The 12,392-nt window shown below is 48.2% G+C and overlaps 5 protein-coding genes across 5 annotated transcripts; 3 read left to right on the forward strand and 2 right to left on the reverse strand.

The window, feature by feature from the left end:
• Nucleotides 1-159: 159 nt before the first annotated feature.
• On the forward strand, nucleotides 160-1,215 carry F4812DRAFT_452257 (deoxyhypusine hydroxylase; the record flags this gene model as incomplete). Its single annotated transcript, XM_047936326.1, has 2 exons — nucleotides 160-632; nucleotides 705-1,215. 2 exons carry the CDS (start codon nucleotides 160-162, stop codon nucleotides 1,213-1,215), a joined length of 984 nt encoding a protein of 327 aa, XP_047788184.1.
• A 156-nt stretch (nucleotides 1,216-1,371) lies between these two features.
• Nucleotides 1,372-1,883, reverse strand: F4812DRAFT_461557 (uncharacterized protein; the record flags this gene model as incomplete). The annotated part of the gene is made up of 3 exons (XM_047937892.1): nucleotides 1,372-1,390; nucleotides 1,455-1,686; nucleotides 1,769-1,883. The coding sequence occupies 3 exons, from the start codon at nucleotides 1,881-1,883 to the stop codon at nucleotides 1,372-1,374; spliced, it is 366 nt and encodes a 121-aa protein (XP_047788185.1).
• Nucleotides 1,884-2,241: 358 nt separating this feature from the next.
• F4812DRAFT_437913 (putative SCC2 protein) lies at nucleotides 2,242-9,214 on the forward strand. The gene is made up of 3 exons (XM_047934951.1): nucleotides 2,242-2,802; nucleotides 2,974-3,154; nucleotides 3,249-9,214. The coding sequence occupies exons 1-3, from the start codon at nucleotides 2,628-2,630 to the stop codon at nucleotides 8,617-8,619; spliced, it is 5,727 nt and encodes a 1,908-aa protein (XP_047788186.1). The 5' UTR covers nucleotides 2,242-2,627; the 3' UTR covers nucleotides 8,620-9,214.
• On the forward strand, nucleotides 8,712-9,217 carry F4812DRAFT_115308 (uncharacterized protein). Its single transcript, XM_047929399.1, has one exon. The coding sequence runs from the start codon at nucleotides 8,804-8,806 to the stop codon at nucleotides 9,074-9,076; it is 273 nt and encodes a 90-aa protein (XP_047788187.1). The 5' UTR covers nucleotides 8,712-8,803; the 3' UTR covers nucleotides 9,077-9,217.
• On the reverse strand, nucleotides 9,215-12,358 carry F4812DRAFT_437914 (uncharacterized protein; the record flags this gene model as incomplete). Its single annotated transcript, XM_047934952.1, has 3 exons — nucleotides 11,698-12,358; nucleotides 10,998-11,561; nucleotides 9,215-10,929 (listed from the first exon to the last, which is right to left on the reverse strand). Coding segments are annotated over exons 1-3 (2,236 nt in total), but the record flags the coding sequence as incomplete, so codon positions are not given.
• Between the last annotated feature and the right edge of the window lie 34 nt (nucleotides 12,359-12,392).

The following is a 12,392-nucleotide window of genomic DNA, read 5'->3' on the forward strand; positions in this document are numbered from 1 at the left end:
TACTTGATAACAAAACTTTGATGCGAAAAGTCAATTGCCCGCTCCGTCTTCCGATCCAAACTTTTTTTTATCTTTCGTTGTTACGTCTTACCTGTTCCTTTCTCGATTCAAATTCTACGGGAGTTTTCACACATCGGGACTTTGAAATTTTAATTCACCATGACGTCCGACGCCGATACCATGGCAACTATCGCGAGCCTTCGCGAATCTCTCTGCTCCGAAGCTACCCCGCTACCCGTCCGATTCCGCGCCCTCTTTTCGCTAAAGCACCTCGCACGACACGAGACTGGAGACCGAGCCCTCGGAGCTATCGACGCTATTGCGGCAGCCTTCACATCCCCCTCGGCGCTACTTAAACATGAGCTAGCTTACTGTTTGGGCCAGTCGGCCAACCTGGCAGCTGTTCCTCATCTTCAGAAAGTCCTAGCAGACCTACAAGAAGACCCTATGTGCCGCCATGAAGCAGCGGAGGCTCTCGGCGCTCTCGGCGATGCTGGAAACTTGGAGATTTTGCGCAAGTACCGTGATCGCGAGGGAGAAGATGTCGCTGTCAAGGAAACCTGCGAGATTGCCATTGACCGGATCGAATGGGAGAACTCGGAACAACGAAAGGCAGAGAAACTTCGCCAGAGGTATGCACATCCATTTATAAGAAAAACCGACTCTCTGTATAATGGCTATACATCTTAACTATGAGAAAATAGCGACTTCGCTTCTGTCGACCCAGCTCCTCCGATGCCCGACGCTGCGCACACCGTCCAGGATTTAGAGAAGAACTTGATGGACACAAGCAAACCCCTCTTCGTCAGATACCGTGCAATGTTCGCACTACGAGACCTCGCCTCGCCACCGGATCTTCCAACGGCTGTTCCAGCCATCCATGCTTTGGCCAAGGGATTCGCAGACCCTTCCGCTCTCTTCCGCCATGAGATTGCGTTCGTATTTGGCCAGCTCTCCCACCCGGCCTCGATTCCAGCCCTTACCGCCGCCTTGAGCAATCTCGAGGAGGCTAGCATGGTAAGGCACGAAGCGGCGGAGGCACTGGGAAGTCTTGGCGAGGAGGAAGGTGTCGAAGAGACCTTGAAGCGATTCCTTCACGACAAGGAGAAAGTCGTGCGCGAGAGCATTATCGTTGCTCTAGATATGGCCGAGCACGAGCAATCAAACCAAGCAGAATACGCGCTCATTCCAGAGGCTCCAAAAGTAGCGGCATAGATGGTAGTTTTTTGTTTGGAAACTGGCGTTACATTTGGGGTTGGCTGCAGGATACCAAAAAAGGGATACGCATGATTTGATTTTATAAGACTTTTTCTCGGGTTCAGTACCTGTTCTACTCGAGAAACCTAGAAGATAGCATCTATTGAGAGAATCTCAATTGTTGGTGTTCCACCTATTTCAAGAAACCGATTAGCGGCTTCCAATTTATACTCCTGGATTGGAGGGGAACAACATACTTATGACCACAGTCGCAGGTGTAGAATATAGTGCTACCTTCGTCGGCGCTTCGTAATTGTACTGCCGAATATTTAACTTCGGTGCGACCGCACTTCTCGCATGTCTCGTTGACGACGGCTTCCGTCTGAATTTTATGTCGCTCGACAGATTGTACGATGGAAAGTTTTTGCCGAAGTACGGAAGGGAAATCTGAGGGTTTGCTTTGCGTGACGGTCGTCTTCGATGCCGTATCTATCAGAAAATCTCGTTAAAATAATAATAATGGAAATACGGGCATGGGCATGCAGCAGCCATTTCGTAGTTAATAACGAACCTCTGTTTTCGGCGCCGCAGCATTCGCAATGTAAGATATTCTTGACATTGCCTTTGGATACGGGAAGCAAGTTACCGCAGTCGGTACAAAATACTAAAGAGCCAATGGCAGCCATTTTTGATATATATATATAAGGTATACTTGTTACTGAGGTTGTGGTGGTGTATTGTATTATTGTACGTATTTGATTGCCAATGTATGCTAGTTACCAGCAAAGAAAAATTGTATTCGAAGATGCAGCAGCGCATAACTTACTTTAGCTCCATGCTGAGAGATCTATGTAGAACTATTTTCTAGTTGCGCTATCGATAAGGTGATAACAGACCCTGGCAAGCCTGGCCAGCCTGGGAGGGTTGTAGGTACATTCAATGAGGTAGGTACTGGTATTGTACCTGCTTCGTACCTTAGGTACTTGCACAATGCGTGGCAAGGCGTTTGCAACCTTGAAAGGCGCCTTCAAACGGATCAATCAAATCACGTAAAACCTCTCCAAGTTGCGCAAGGCTACGCTATCAGGCTGTCCGTTCGCGTTTCATGGTAACAATTTAGCATTTTTTTATTATATTAGGTATCCCATCTGATCTTCGCCGCTTCTTCCTGTAGTTGTTTATTTCGTAACCAAACAACTTTATAATACAGTTACCACTGTACCGAATCTCGAGACCGCCCATTCAATCCCTTTCGCGATATTACGCATGTCACGATCCACGCTTTCGCCCTGCTCTTCACGATAAAGACGACTGCAATGAGTTGATACGATAGCATAGCGATTACGACATAGCGGGAAACCGAGTAATTTCCACCGCCGTGGATAATACAAGTGCTTAGGTAGTAGGGTGGTCGGCTGAGTTGAGCTACGATGGCGAACCCATATCATATCGATCAGAACGGCATGGCGCCTCAATTTGATCAACAACAGGCCTATTCGCAGCCTGGTCCTGAGGTTTACCAGCGACAGAATGGCCCGAGACCCTTCACGTTGAGCGAGGCCCTTCCTTATACGCCGTTCACATCGGTCTTTCCTTTTGAACCAGGTGAGTCAGCTTCTGAAGTCGCTCCTTCCTTCCTCATTGCTGCAATAGTTGTATATTTTATTTTCATTAAGTTTAGTTTTTCTCTTTCTAGTTTTTTCTTATACGCGTACAACCTTGTAACTTTTCAACATTTCTTCCCGTAACCTGAACCTGAACCTAAAATCTCAAAAGATATCATCAGTAATCCTGCTATTGGATCTGGTCCTTTAGCGCCGTCGCTCTCCCGCCTAGTCTCGAAAGAAGATTACGTTACCTTAAATCAGGAAGCCGAAAACCCGGGCCTTTCTAAACGTGTCGAGGGAAGCCTCGAGTTTATACAGAACCTCCTCAAGGCTGACAGGATCACAAAATTGTGGGTGTTCTCATTTGTGTTCTCTTTGAATGTGTTCGAACGAAGGGCCTTGAAACCACATCTGCCCGAGCTATGCTGACCAAAATCGCTATAGCCAATTCAAATCCGCGCCGAAACCTGCCTCTGCCTCTCTAACCAGGAGGCCAACCCAAAGTCTTGTCGATGGCCTGTCCCCTTTTGCGAAGATGGTTTATGATAATACATCTATATCCTTCCACTGTTCTGCCACCGACACTCCGAACGTCTCAATACCCAATGGCCACAGCATGTCGCCTCGGATCGCGAAAAAGTCGCCAAAGGACCGTAGGCAAGAATTAGCTAAGGTTGTTAAGCACAATCCTGCTTCTTTCAACGCGCAATCGGTAGCTCAGAATAAATCCCGAATCGAAGTTCATATACCTACACGAAGGGAACTGGATGCGGCCGCATCTATGTATACACCAACAAAGCCACCTGCTTCGTCTCCTTCCCCAGCAATGCAAGCTCAGTCTCAGACGGTCTCGCTTGCGGATTTGATGGTGACCCCAAAGACACCTGCTCTCCCGGTCTCGCAAATTCCGCAGGTGCCTTCTACGTCAGTGCCCGAAGTGAAATCAGAAACCCCCCAACCAACGCATGCTGCTTCAGGGAACTTGGAACCGCCAGAGAACTATGAGAATCCACCTCATAAGACAGACCAAACCCTACCAACTTCGTCATCAAGCTATTCTAAACATGTTAAAATTAGTGTTGAAATACCCACGGCGAGTTTCAACAGAAATGAATATGCCGTGGTCCCTGATTCACCTGACGCCCCTGTCCATTTGTCCTCAAAAAGGAAGCACGCTTATGAAGAACTTGAAGATCCCCTTGGGGGTGAGCTCAACCAGCGTGAACTCGCTAACGCTGCTTTTTCCGATTTGCGCCGATGCTTTCAAGAGATATTTACTGCTGAGGATCAACTATCAAATCAGCATGGTCCCACATCACACCTAGTGGTTTTAACCAGTGAACAGGAACCTACTATGACAATAGCTGCACATGACAAAGCACAAAGACAGATTAACAGAGCCATTGATCTTGGGTGTTTCCGTCAAGCGCCCCTTGATGATCTCCTCCGAATCCAACGTTTAAGTGAAGGTTCCTTGAAACACGCCGATACGCTCGAGTTCAAATTAGATGAGGCATGGGGTGAAACGGATGTTAGCTTTTGGGTTCAGCAGCTTCACGATATTGAAATAGGTCTTAAGGCAGCTCGCACGGCATTCCGCATCATGTGTGGCGGTCGAGAGGAGAAGCAGCTGTACTCCGAAGATTTGATTCAACAAGGCCTAAATCTTTTTAGAAATGTCATAGGGGATATCATCATCCCCACGGCTGAGCTTAGGAGTACCGGTCCTACCAGTAACTTATTTCGCCTTCTTGCGATACACAAAAAAGTCATTAGCACTCTATTCACGACCTGTCAGAAGGTCTTTTCTCTAATGTCAGACCTAATAGCCAGTATCGGCCTCTCCGGAACCGTTGTGCATACTCTGGAGTTCGTGGCATCGCGTCTTATTTTCGTTGAGAACGCGCATACAGAGAAAGATTCAGTGGTCGGAGTTCAAAAGTTTGACACGCTTCGCTTAATAGCTATGAATGTGCTATCGCAGATATTCCTGATGAATCCTCCCCAGAGGGAAGGCATCTTTAATGAAATTCTGACATCTCTAGAGAAGCTACCTATCGGCAAGCAGAGTGCAAGGCAATTTAAGCTTTCGGAAGGAAGAAGTATCCAGCCCGTCTCGGCTCTGATCATGCGACTAATACAAGCAAGTGCTGGGAAGGTGAACGACCGCGAAGAGAAGCTTCATGGCCGAATGATGCAGTCTATAGCGGAAGATAATGGGAGCAGTGACCCGATGTCTTCCGCCGAAGGTATCAATGGAAACCTCGACACTACATATACGATCAAGACAGAGGCATCTGCAGCGGTTCAGCACTCGACAGCTATCCAAGAACTTCAAGCTCTATCAAAGCCTCTTGCTGATGGCGCCTACCGCAATGCTACGTATGTCGTCAACTTTATAGTGAAACGGGCACTAAAATCGACTAAGTCTGGAGATACTCCTTACCGAAATTTACTAGATCTATTTATAGAGGACTTTACTACATGTCTAGATTCCCCTGATTGGCCTGCGGCAGAGCTGTTACTTCGACTTACTATGTACATCATGTTTCAACAGATGGATGGCGATAAAAATGCGGCCCCGGCAAGAAACATGGCCTTGGAACTTCTCGGCGTTATGGCTGCAGCCATATCAAAACTGCGATCCCACGTCCGGAAGACAGCCACCAATTTTGAAGGCAGCGACTCCGACGAACTCGGCCAATGGCTTGCCGATCTGACTCTGAACGTCTTGGAAGGCAACAAGTCCATGGAAAAGACAGTCGGCTGGTTAGGGCCATATCGTGTCGTTCTAGAATATTTGCAAGACCGCCTAAGCGATGACCCCTATCTCAAAGGAGCTATTTCGTATTTAATAACAGATTGGGGTTCACAAGTCAGCCTTGGGTACGACTCTGCCGAAAGCGAAGATTCAGAAGAACGAGATCGTGAATTCGGGAGGATCGCATTTCGCCTCCGTAACATGATCGAGGATCCGAAATGGCTTTCCCGGGAGTACAGCTTTAAGTCCGTGGTTCCGAATCATGCGAAGCTCTCCCACTCGATCATATTGCTTAGGTCAAATTTCTGTGCATCGTTCAAGAACATCCTCAATATACTTATGGGATCCATGACTACAGATCAGGCAACCGTGCGCAGCCGCAGCCTCAAAAGCATTAATCTAGTACTCGACACCGATCCTACCATCCTTGACGGCGATAGTGCTTTCATCGAGATCATTCTCCAATGCTCTAACGATTCTTCCCCCCAAGTACGCGACTCGGCTCTTGGCCTTATAGGAAAATGCATGAGCATGCGTCCTAAGTTGGAAGAGAGGATGACGCCAACAGTCATACAACGTTTCATCGATTCTGGAGTTGGCGTGCGGAAGCGAGCAATGAAGCTGGCTAAAGACATCTACTTGGGAAATGACAGCAAGGCAGTTCGGAGCGCGATTGCAAATGGATTATTGCATCGGACGCAAGATCCGGACGAGGGTGTACGGGAGCTTGCTAGGCAGATGATAGAAGAAATTTGGATTTCGCCTTTCTACAAGGAAGATGACTCGGTCGCTTTCAAGCAGTCCCTTACCGATCATGTCGCTCTCATGGTCCAGACTGTTAAGCACGGAAATACCGCATTGGTTCTGGACAAAGTCTTCCAAACAATACTGTCGCCAGACTCCAAACTTGCCGAAGCTAATGCTAGAGTTTGCGCACGACTTGTTGCAAACCTGGTTGACCTTATCAACAACCCCGAATCTAACGATCCATCGGTTCCATCTAGTAGAGATGCCTTCCAAGTTCTTATGATATTCGCAAAAGCTGACCCAAAGCTTTTTACCTTTGAGCAGATTCGACAATTAGAGCCTCACATTGCGAGCGTCAGTACTAGTGAAGATCTAGCAGTTTCGAGGGCTGTGGTTATCATATACCGCCGTGTATTGCCACAGGTATCCAGCGTGCATTCGAAATTTCTTTCTGATGTCCGCAAGGTTCTTATGCCTGCGACGTCTAAAGTGACAAGAGCTCTTCTTGACGACGTCGTAGCATGTATATGGATTATCAGCGAGCTTCTCCAGTCATTCGAAAACCTCACGCGACTACTACTATCAGGTCTAAAAGCTATCCAAGTAATGAAGAAAGGGCCGCTTGACCAAACGAAAACCAGGCAATTTGACCGATATTCTCTTATAGTTGGTATGATCGGTAAACATTGCAACCTAGATAGTCACGAGGAACGATTCAAGTCCGATCCTAATCTACCAAAGTGGAAGGGTTCCGTATCGAAACTCATGGTAGACGTTCTAGTCCCTTTTGCAAGTCCCTCGCAGCCAGCGGATGTGAGGCGTCCAGCACTAGATGCTATCGGGCTGATTTGCCAATCTAACCCTAGGAATTACGTCGCCGCAAATGTCTATACGACATTCCAACAGGCCTTCGACGAGCACATTCCTGTTCTAGAATCCATGATTCTCCGGTCTTTTAAAGAATTTCTATTAATAGAGGAACAGAGGTCCGAGCAAGCAGCCTCGTCAGCAGCTGCCAGCAAAGAGTCTATTAAGAAGGACTTGAAGGTTATGGGCAGTACTAGCTTTGATGATGTGGCGAGCGCAACCACACAGCGATTCCTCAAAGACATCACCCGCATCACTCTATCGACCTACGATGACCACGCCTTTCTAGCTATGGAGGTGTTAGCAAGTATCAACCGACAGGGTTTAGTACACCCGAAGGAGACTGGCGTCACCCTCATTACGCTTGAGACTTGTCCAGTACCCAAGATCTCTGAGCTCGCATACCATGAGCACAGAGCGCTTCACGAGAAATATGAGAGTGTGCTTGAGAGAGAGTATGCGAAAGCCGTACACTCGGCCTTCCAGTATCAACGTGATGTTGTCAAGGACCCGCGCGGCGCGACTGAACATCCATTTACGTCGAAACTCCATCTTCTTACCGAAGTCCTAAGGATTAGCAAAGCTAAAAATCGCATCAAATTCCTTGAGAAGCTTGTTGGGCAGGTCGAGTTTGATCCCGCAAAGCTTCCCTCAGATCAGGCGTTATCACCACACGTCGAGTTTTCTCGCTTTATAGCTGAGAACATCGCTTTCTTCGAGTTCGTCACTACCGGCGAGTTGCAGGCTACAATTACTGCCATGGAGAAGATGGTAACTGCCATAGGGTCTAGTATTGCCCAAGCTATCGAATCCGAAATCTTCCAAGTACGTATGGATCAAGCCTCCATCTCCCAGGAACCCGCTGGTGGCGAAGAACAGCCTGCTGCTCCTGCACCACCTCCTGTTGACCAACAGCGGCTTCGCCAGCTAGCAGCTGGTTCGACCATCCTCCTTATTCTTTGGGAGGTACGTACTCACCTACGCCGACTATACGGGCTTAGTTCCAATCGACGTGAGAATAATAAAGGGAAGAACGTCCTGAAGGATCTCACCAAGCCGCCAATTAAAGTCCAAGGAGTTACCGGAGACAAAATCTGGGATGACGTCACCAGAATCATATCTGCATTGGATACGCCAGAACGCATGATGGAACAGTGCAGGACTTTTGTCGAACTTCTTAACGTTGACAACGAAATAAAAGTGCCAGACGAGGAAGAAGAAATTGATCTTGATGGCGAACCAACATTTTCAGATGCAGAAGGTGCCGAAGACATGGCTGATATGGACCCGCGCGGCCGCAAGAGAAAGGCCGCGGCCGGCCCGGGAGGACGCAAGAAACGAGCGCGGTCTAGTTCAAAGCCTAGGCCTCGAGGTCGGCCCCGAAAGCAGAGCACGGAGGTAGTGGAGGCCGATTTAGAAGCCGACATGGAGTGGATCTGATAAATACCGTCGTCAATCCCGGAGTATTCCACGGTATAAACGTAATTTTCGATTCTTCATTATACCTCTTCATAATAACCCCCGTCACTATACATAAACGTAATCACAGACAACCGTCCCGGTAATACAGACGGGTAGACGGTGGGAAGTGCCGCATTACTGCACAGCATGGCCGGCTACGTTGATGAGCATGAGAAACTGGCGTTTAAAGGGCGAGAATAGGGGGACATTGGGTTTAATATCAAGGTGTCCGGGGCTTGTAAAGGTTTACTGTTTTTTTCTTCTTTTTTCTTTTCTCTCTTCTCGAAAGTGTGCTGCCGCCAGGCAGGTGAGGGAGGAGGTACCGCGATCAACAAGACGGGGCCGGGCTCTCTACACTTGCTTTTCTTTTCTTTCTTTTCTTTTTTCTTTTTTTTTTTTTCGCCATGATACCTTTGATCTGCTTCCTGTACTATGAACCACCCTGTGCTGAGCCGCTGCCTTTTTGGAGGTTGCTCAGCGCGATAAGCTTGTTATATACCCGCTTTCAGATAACACCTAGAACACAAGAAAGTACTAGGTAAAATAGAGATTCTTACCCATCTCGCAACATCATCTAATCTTGCCAATATCTTTTTTGGCATTATTTATTTGACTTGATCTAGATATCGTGACTGATGAGATAGGTACCTAGAGAGGTACCTAAGTGGAATTGCCTCACGCCGTACACGGTAGGTACGCAAGGTCACTCTAATCCACTTCATTGTAACTGAACCTTTCCAAATGCGATGAATCCAAGCTAATCCGGCACCTCTGCTTATGTATTTTCCAGAACCTCACCACCTCATATATTCAGATTATGTACCCTGGATAATTTACTCCATTGCCTCTGATCCCTCAAACATGCACAGATACCTCAGGTATGTATTACTACGTCAAAGGCTCTCCCACCTGAGACCAAACCTCCTCCTCGTCAACCTCATCGCTACCAACAGACTCATACCCATCACTATCATCTCTATCCATAGTAGCCGACGAAGCCGAGGTGCCTGCCGAAGGGGGCGTGAACACGTTTCGGCTGCCAGCGCCAAACGGGTCTGATACGGATACGGATACGCCGTCGTTGTCGTCGAGGACAGTGCTGCTCGGGCCAATATTCGACGGCACGGCATTTACAGAGCGCCCAGCAGTTAAGGTAGCCGTGCTGACATCGCTAGGCGTCTTGTCAGACTGGCAGATGCTCGAGACGTCCGTCGCCACGGTGTCGCCCGTGCGATAAGCGGGTCCGGGGCCAATAGGGCCCAGATCGGCGTCCGGAACCGCAGATTGGAAGACGCCACCGCTGCCGTCGTTCAGCCCGCCGGCCCACAGTGGCAGATACTGCAGCTCATCCTCGGTCAGCCCCAGGACGATGTGCCCCGTTCTTGTGAGCGGGACCTCGAACTCGCGCTTCGTCCAGGAAGACCACAGACCCACCAAGGCCTGGTGGAGCTCGGCGCGAAACTCCTCGAGACGGAAATTTTCGCGGCTCCCGCTCTTGTACAAATACGACGTCGCCTTGACTCCGTTGTTGTTGAAGTCGCTCACGTATTGGGCCAAGAAGCGATCGGGATAGCACTGGCCCTCCTTGTCCGCAGCGTACGAAGCCAGGTGTTCCCAGAACCACGGAGTCAGAAGATGTTGAGCTTCGGAAAACTTCTCGGTAATGCGGTAACCGGCAGTCCGCCTCGATCCCTCGACGTAACATTGCCGGTCGCGATCGTAGTCGTTATCATGGTGATACCCAGTTATGGCGCACATCGCACGCTCCAAGACCAAATCCTTGTACTCCTGTAAGCTTGTGAAAAGGGTTAAGAAAGAATCTAATAGTTCGGTTAGCAGTTGATCACGTATACCATCCGGTTCGGAGGTGGGGAGGCTGTTATCTGGGCTTGGGTCGGTATTAGAAAGAGCCGCGCGGATGACGCCGCCGGCCTCCATGAACTTTTGGTATTCCGAAATTTTAAACGTATTGTAGAACTGATCCGATTTCAACTTTGCAAGCGTCTGGTGGACGCGATCGGCGAGCTTTTGCGCCGCATACTGAACAATAGTCTGCAGATCGTCGGGCAAATCTACACGAGGGCGGCCGAAAACTGTATACCGATCCTCTTGTGCGCGAGGTTGAGTAGCTAAAGTGTCCAAGGCTCTCTCGACGACAAGGATGCGAAAGGCGGCTTTGGTAATACTATCTATCTTCAAGGTCCACGCAATCTTAAACGCGATTTCGGTATTTATGTCGATAAACTCGGAGTTGGGCTCTGTTAAAAGCCACATATACACGGAGTCTCTCTATAAGGGAGCAAAGTCAGTAATGAAAACACATAACATGTACTTCTCCAAATGTTTCTTCCACTTACGATAACACTTGTACAATCTAATATGTTGGCGATAACTGTGAGCGTGTAGACCCGTGGTGCCGAGTTCAAGACTAGGTCAAAACCTTCTATGGCTAAAAGGAGACGGATTATATTTACGCGGTGGCGGATAGGACAATAATCATCGATAGCTCTCGACTCCGAGGGTTCGATGTCGTCGAGATCAATGTCTGGAAGAAATATTCTAGGTCTTTCTGGTTGGGTGTAGGTGGACTTTTTCCTGCAGTCCAAGGCAACTTCGTCGTGACAAGGACAGTGGTCGTCGTGGCCGGAAACTAAATACTGTGATATATCAAGTCTCTCCTTTGACATCCACCAGTCCGTTACTCCGGGCGGGAGAGACAGCTCCATCAACTGGGCGGCTAGATCGTCTCCCTCAAACGAAGGGGTGAGATCGATAACGAACTTGGGCAAGGCCGTTTCACCAGTAAGTCTCACACGCTTTAGGAGGCGAGCCTGTTTCGCTGGTGACAGTAAATTTGCGAAGACTTTGGAACCAGTAGCAAGAAGCTTCTCCGAATGGACGAGGAAGCGCTTTTGGGTCCACTGTGACGGAAATACATTAGTTATATGGAGGAACAGAGGCAGCAGTAGTTATTCGTATGAAAATGCCCTTCGTGAGATAAAGCATACGATGAGATAACTTTGGGCTCTTTGATGACAAAACCAGAAATTCACTCACCTCTTCCCTACCACAACTCAGGTAGCCCGAAGGGAAATCAACGATAACCAAAGTATCACCGGAGGCACATTCGACATGAACGTGTAGGAGTCTAGTGAGATCTGACTTCTCCCGGGACTTTGAGAGGTAGTCAGTGTCATCTTTACTAGGTTGGTCCTTTAGCAACTGATCGATCGCGGCATCGATCAGGGAGCCTCGAGGTACAGGAGTCAGATCCATTAATGGGTTAGGTTCCTGGAACTCTGTTTCGTGCTGATCTGGCTGCTGCGGCAGCATGATGTCGCTCCGGGAGCAAGGGTTCTAAGCTAACTTTAATAATAATACAGGTTAGAGTAGGAGGGATGGGATGCAATGTTTTCATATGATGATACGAAGCAAAAGAAAGTAAGAAATTTTAAAGGAAGTTTATGTCGATGACTTATCTAGAAGTCTGGAGGTCTGTAAGAAAAAGATATTGAGAGGTAAATAAAATAAAATAAAAAAGACTGCCTAAATACATAGTATAAGGCTGCGGTCGCCTCCTTTGATATTCCGACTGATGACTGCCTGCTTATATTCCAAGCTTTACGCGGCACGCGGAAAGCACACATACATACAAGGTACCTACCTAACCTAAGGTACATGCATGTAGGCGTTTGTATATGAGGTAGTTATAGGTATATGGAACTAGCTAGAGGTATAATGTCAGGTAACAA

This window comes from Daldinia caldariorum (assembly GCF_022478825.1).
Source record: "Daldinia caldariorum strain CBS 122874 unplaced genomic scaffold F4812scaffold_14, whole genome shotgun sequence".
In the NCBI taxonomy this organism is placed as follows: domain Eukaryota; kingdom Fungi; phylum Ascomycota; class Sordariomycetes; order Xylariales; family Hypoxylaceae; genus Daldinia; species Daldinia caldariorum.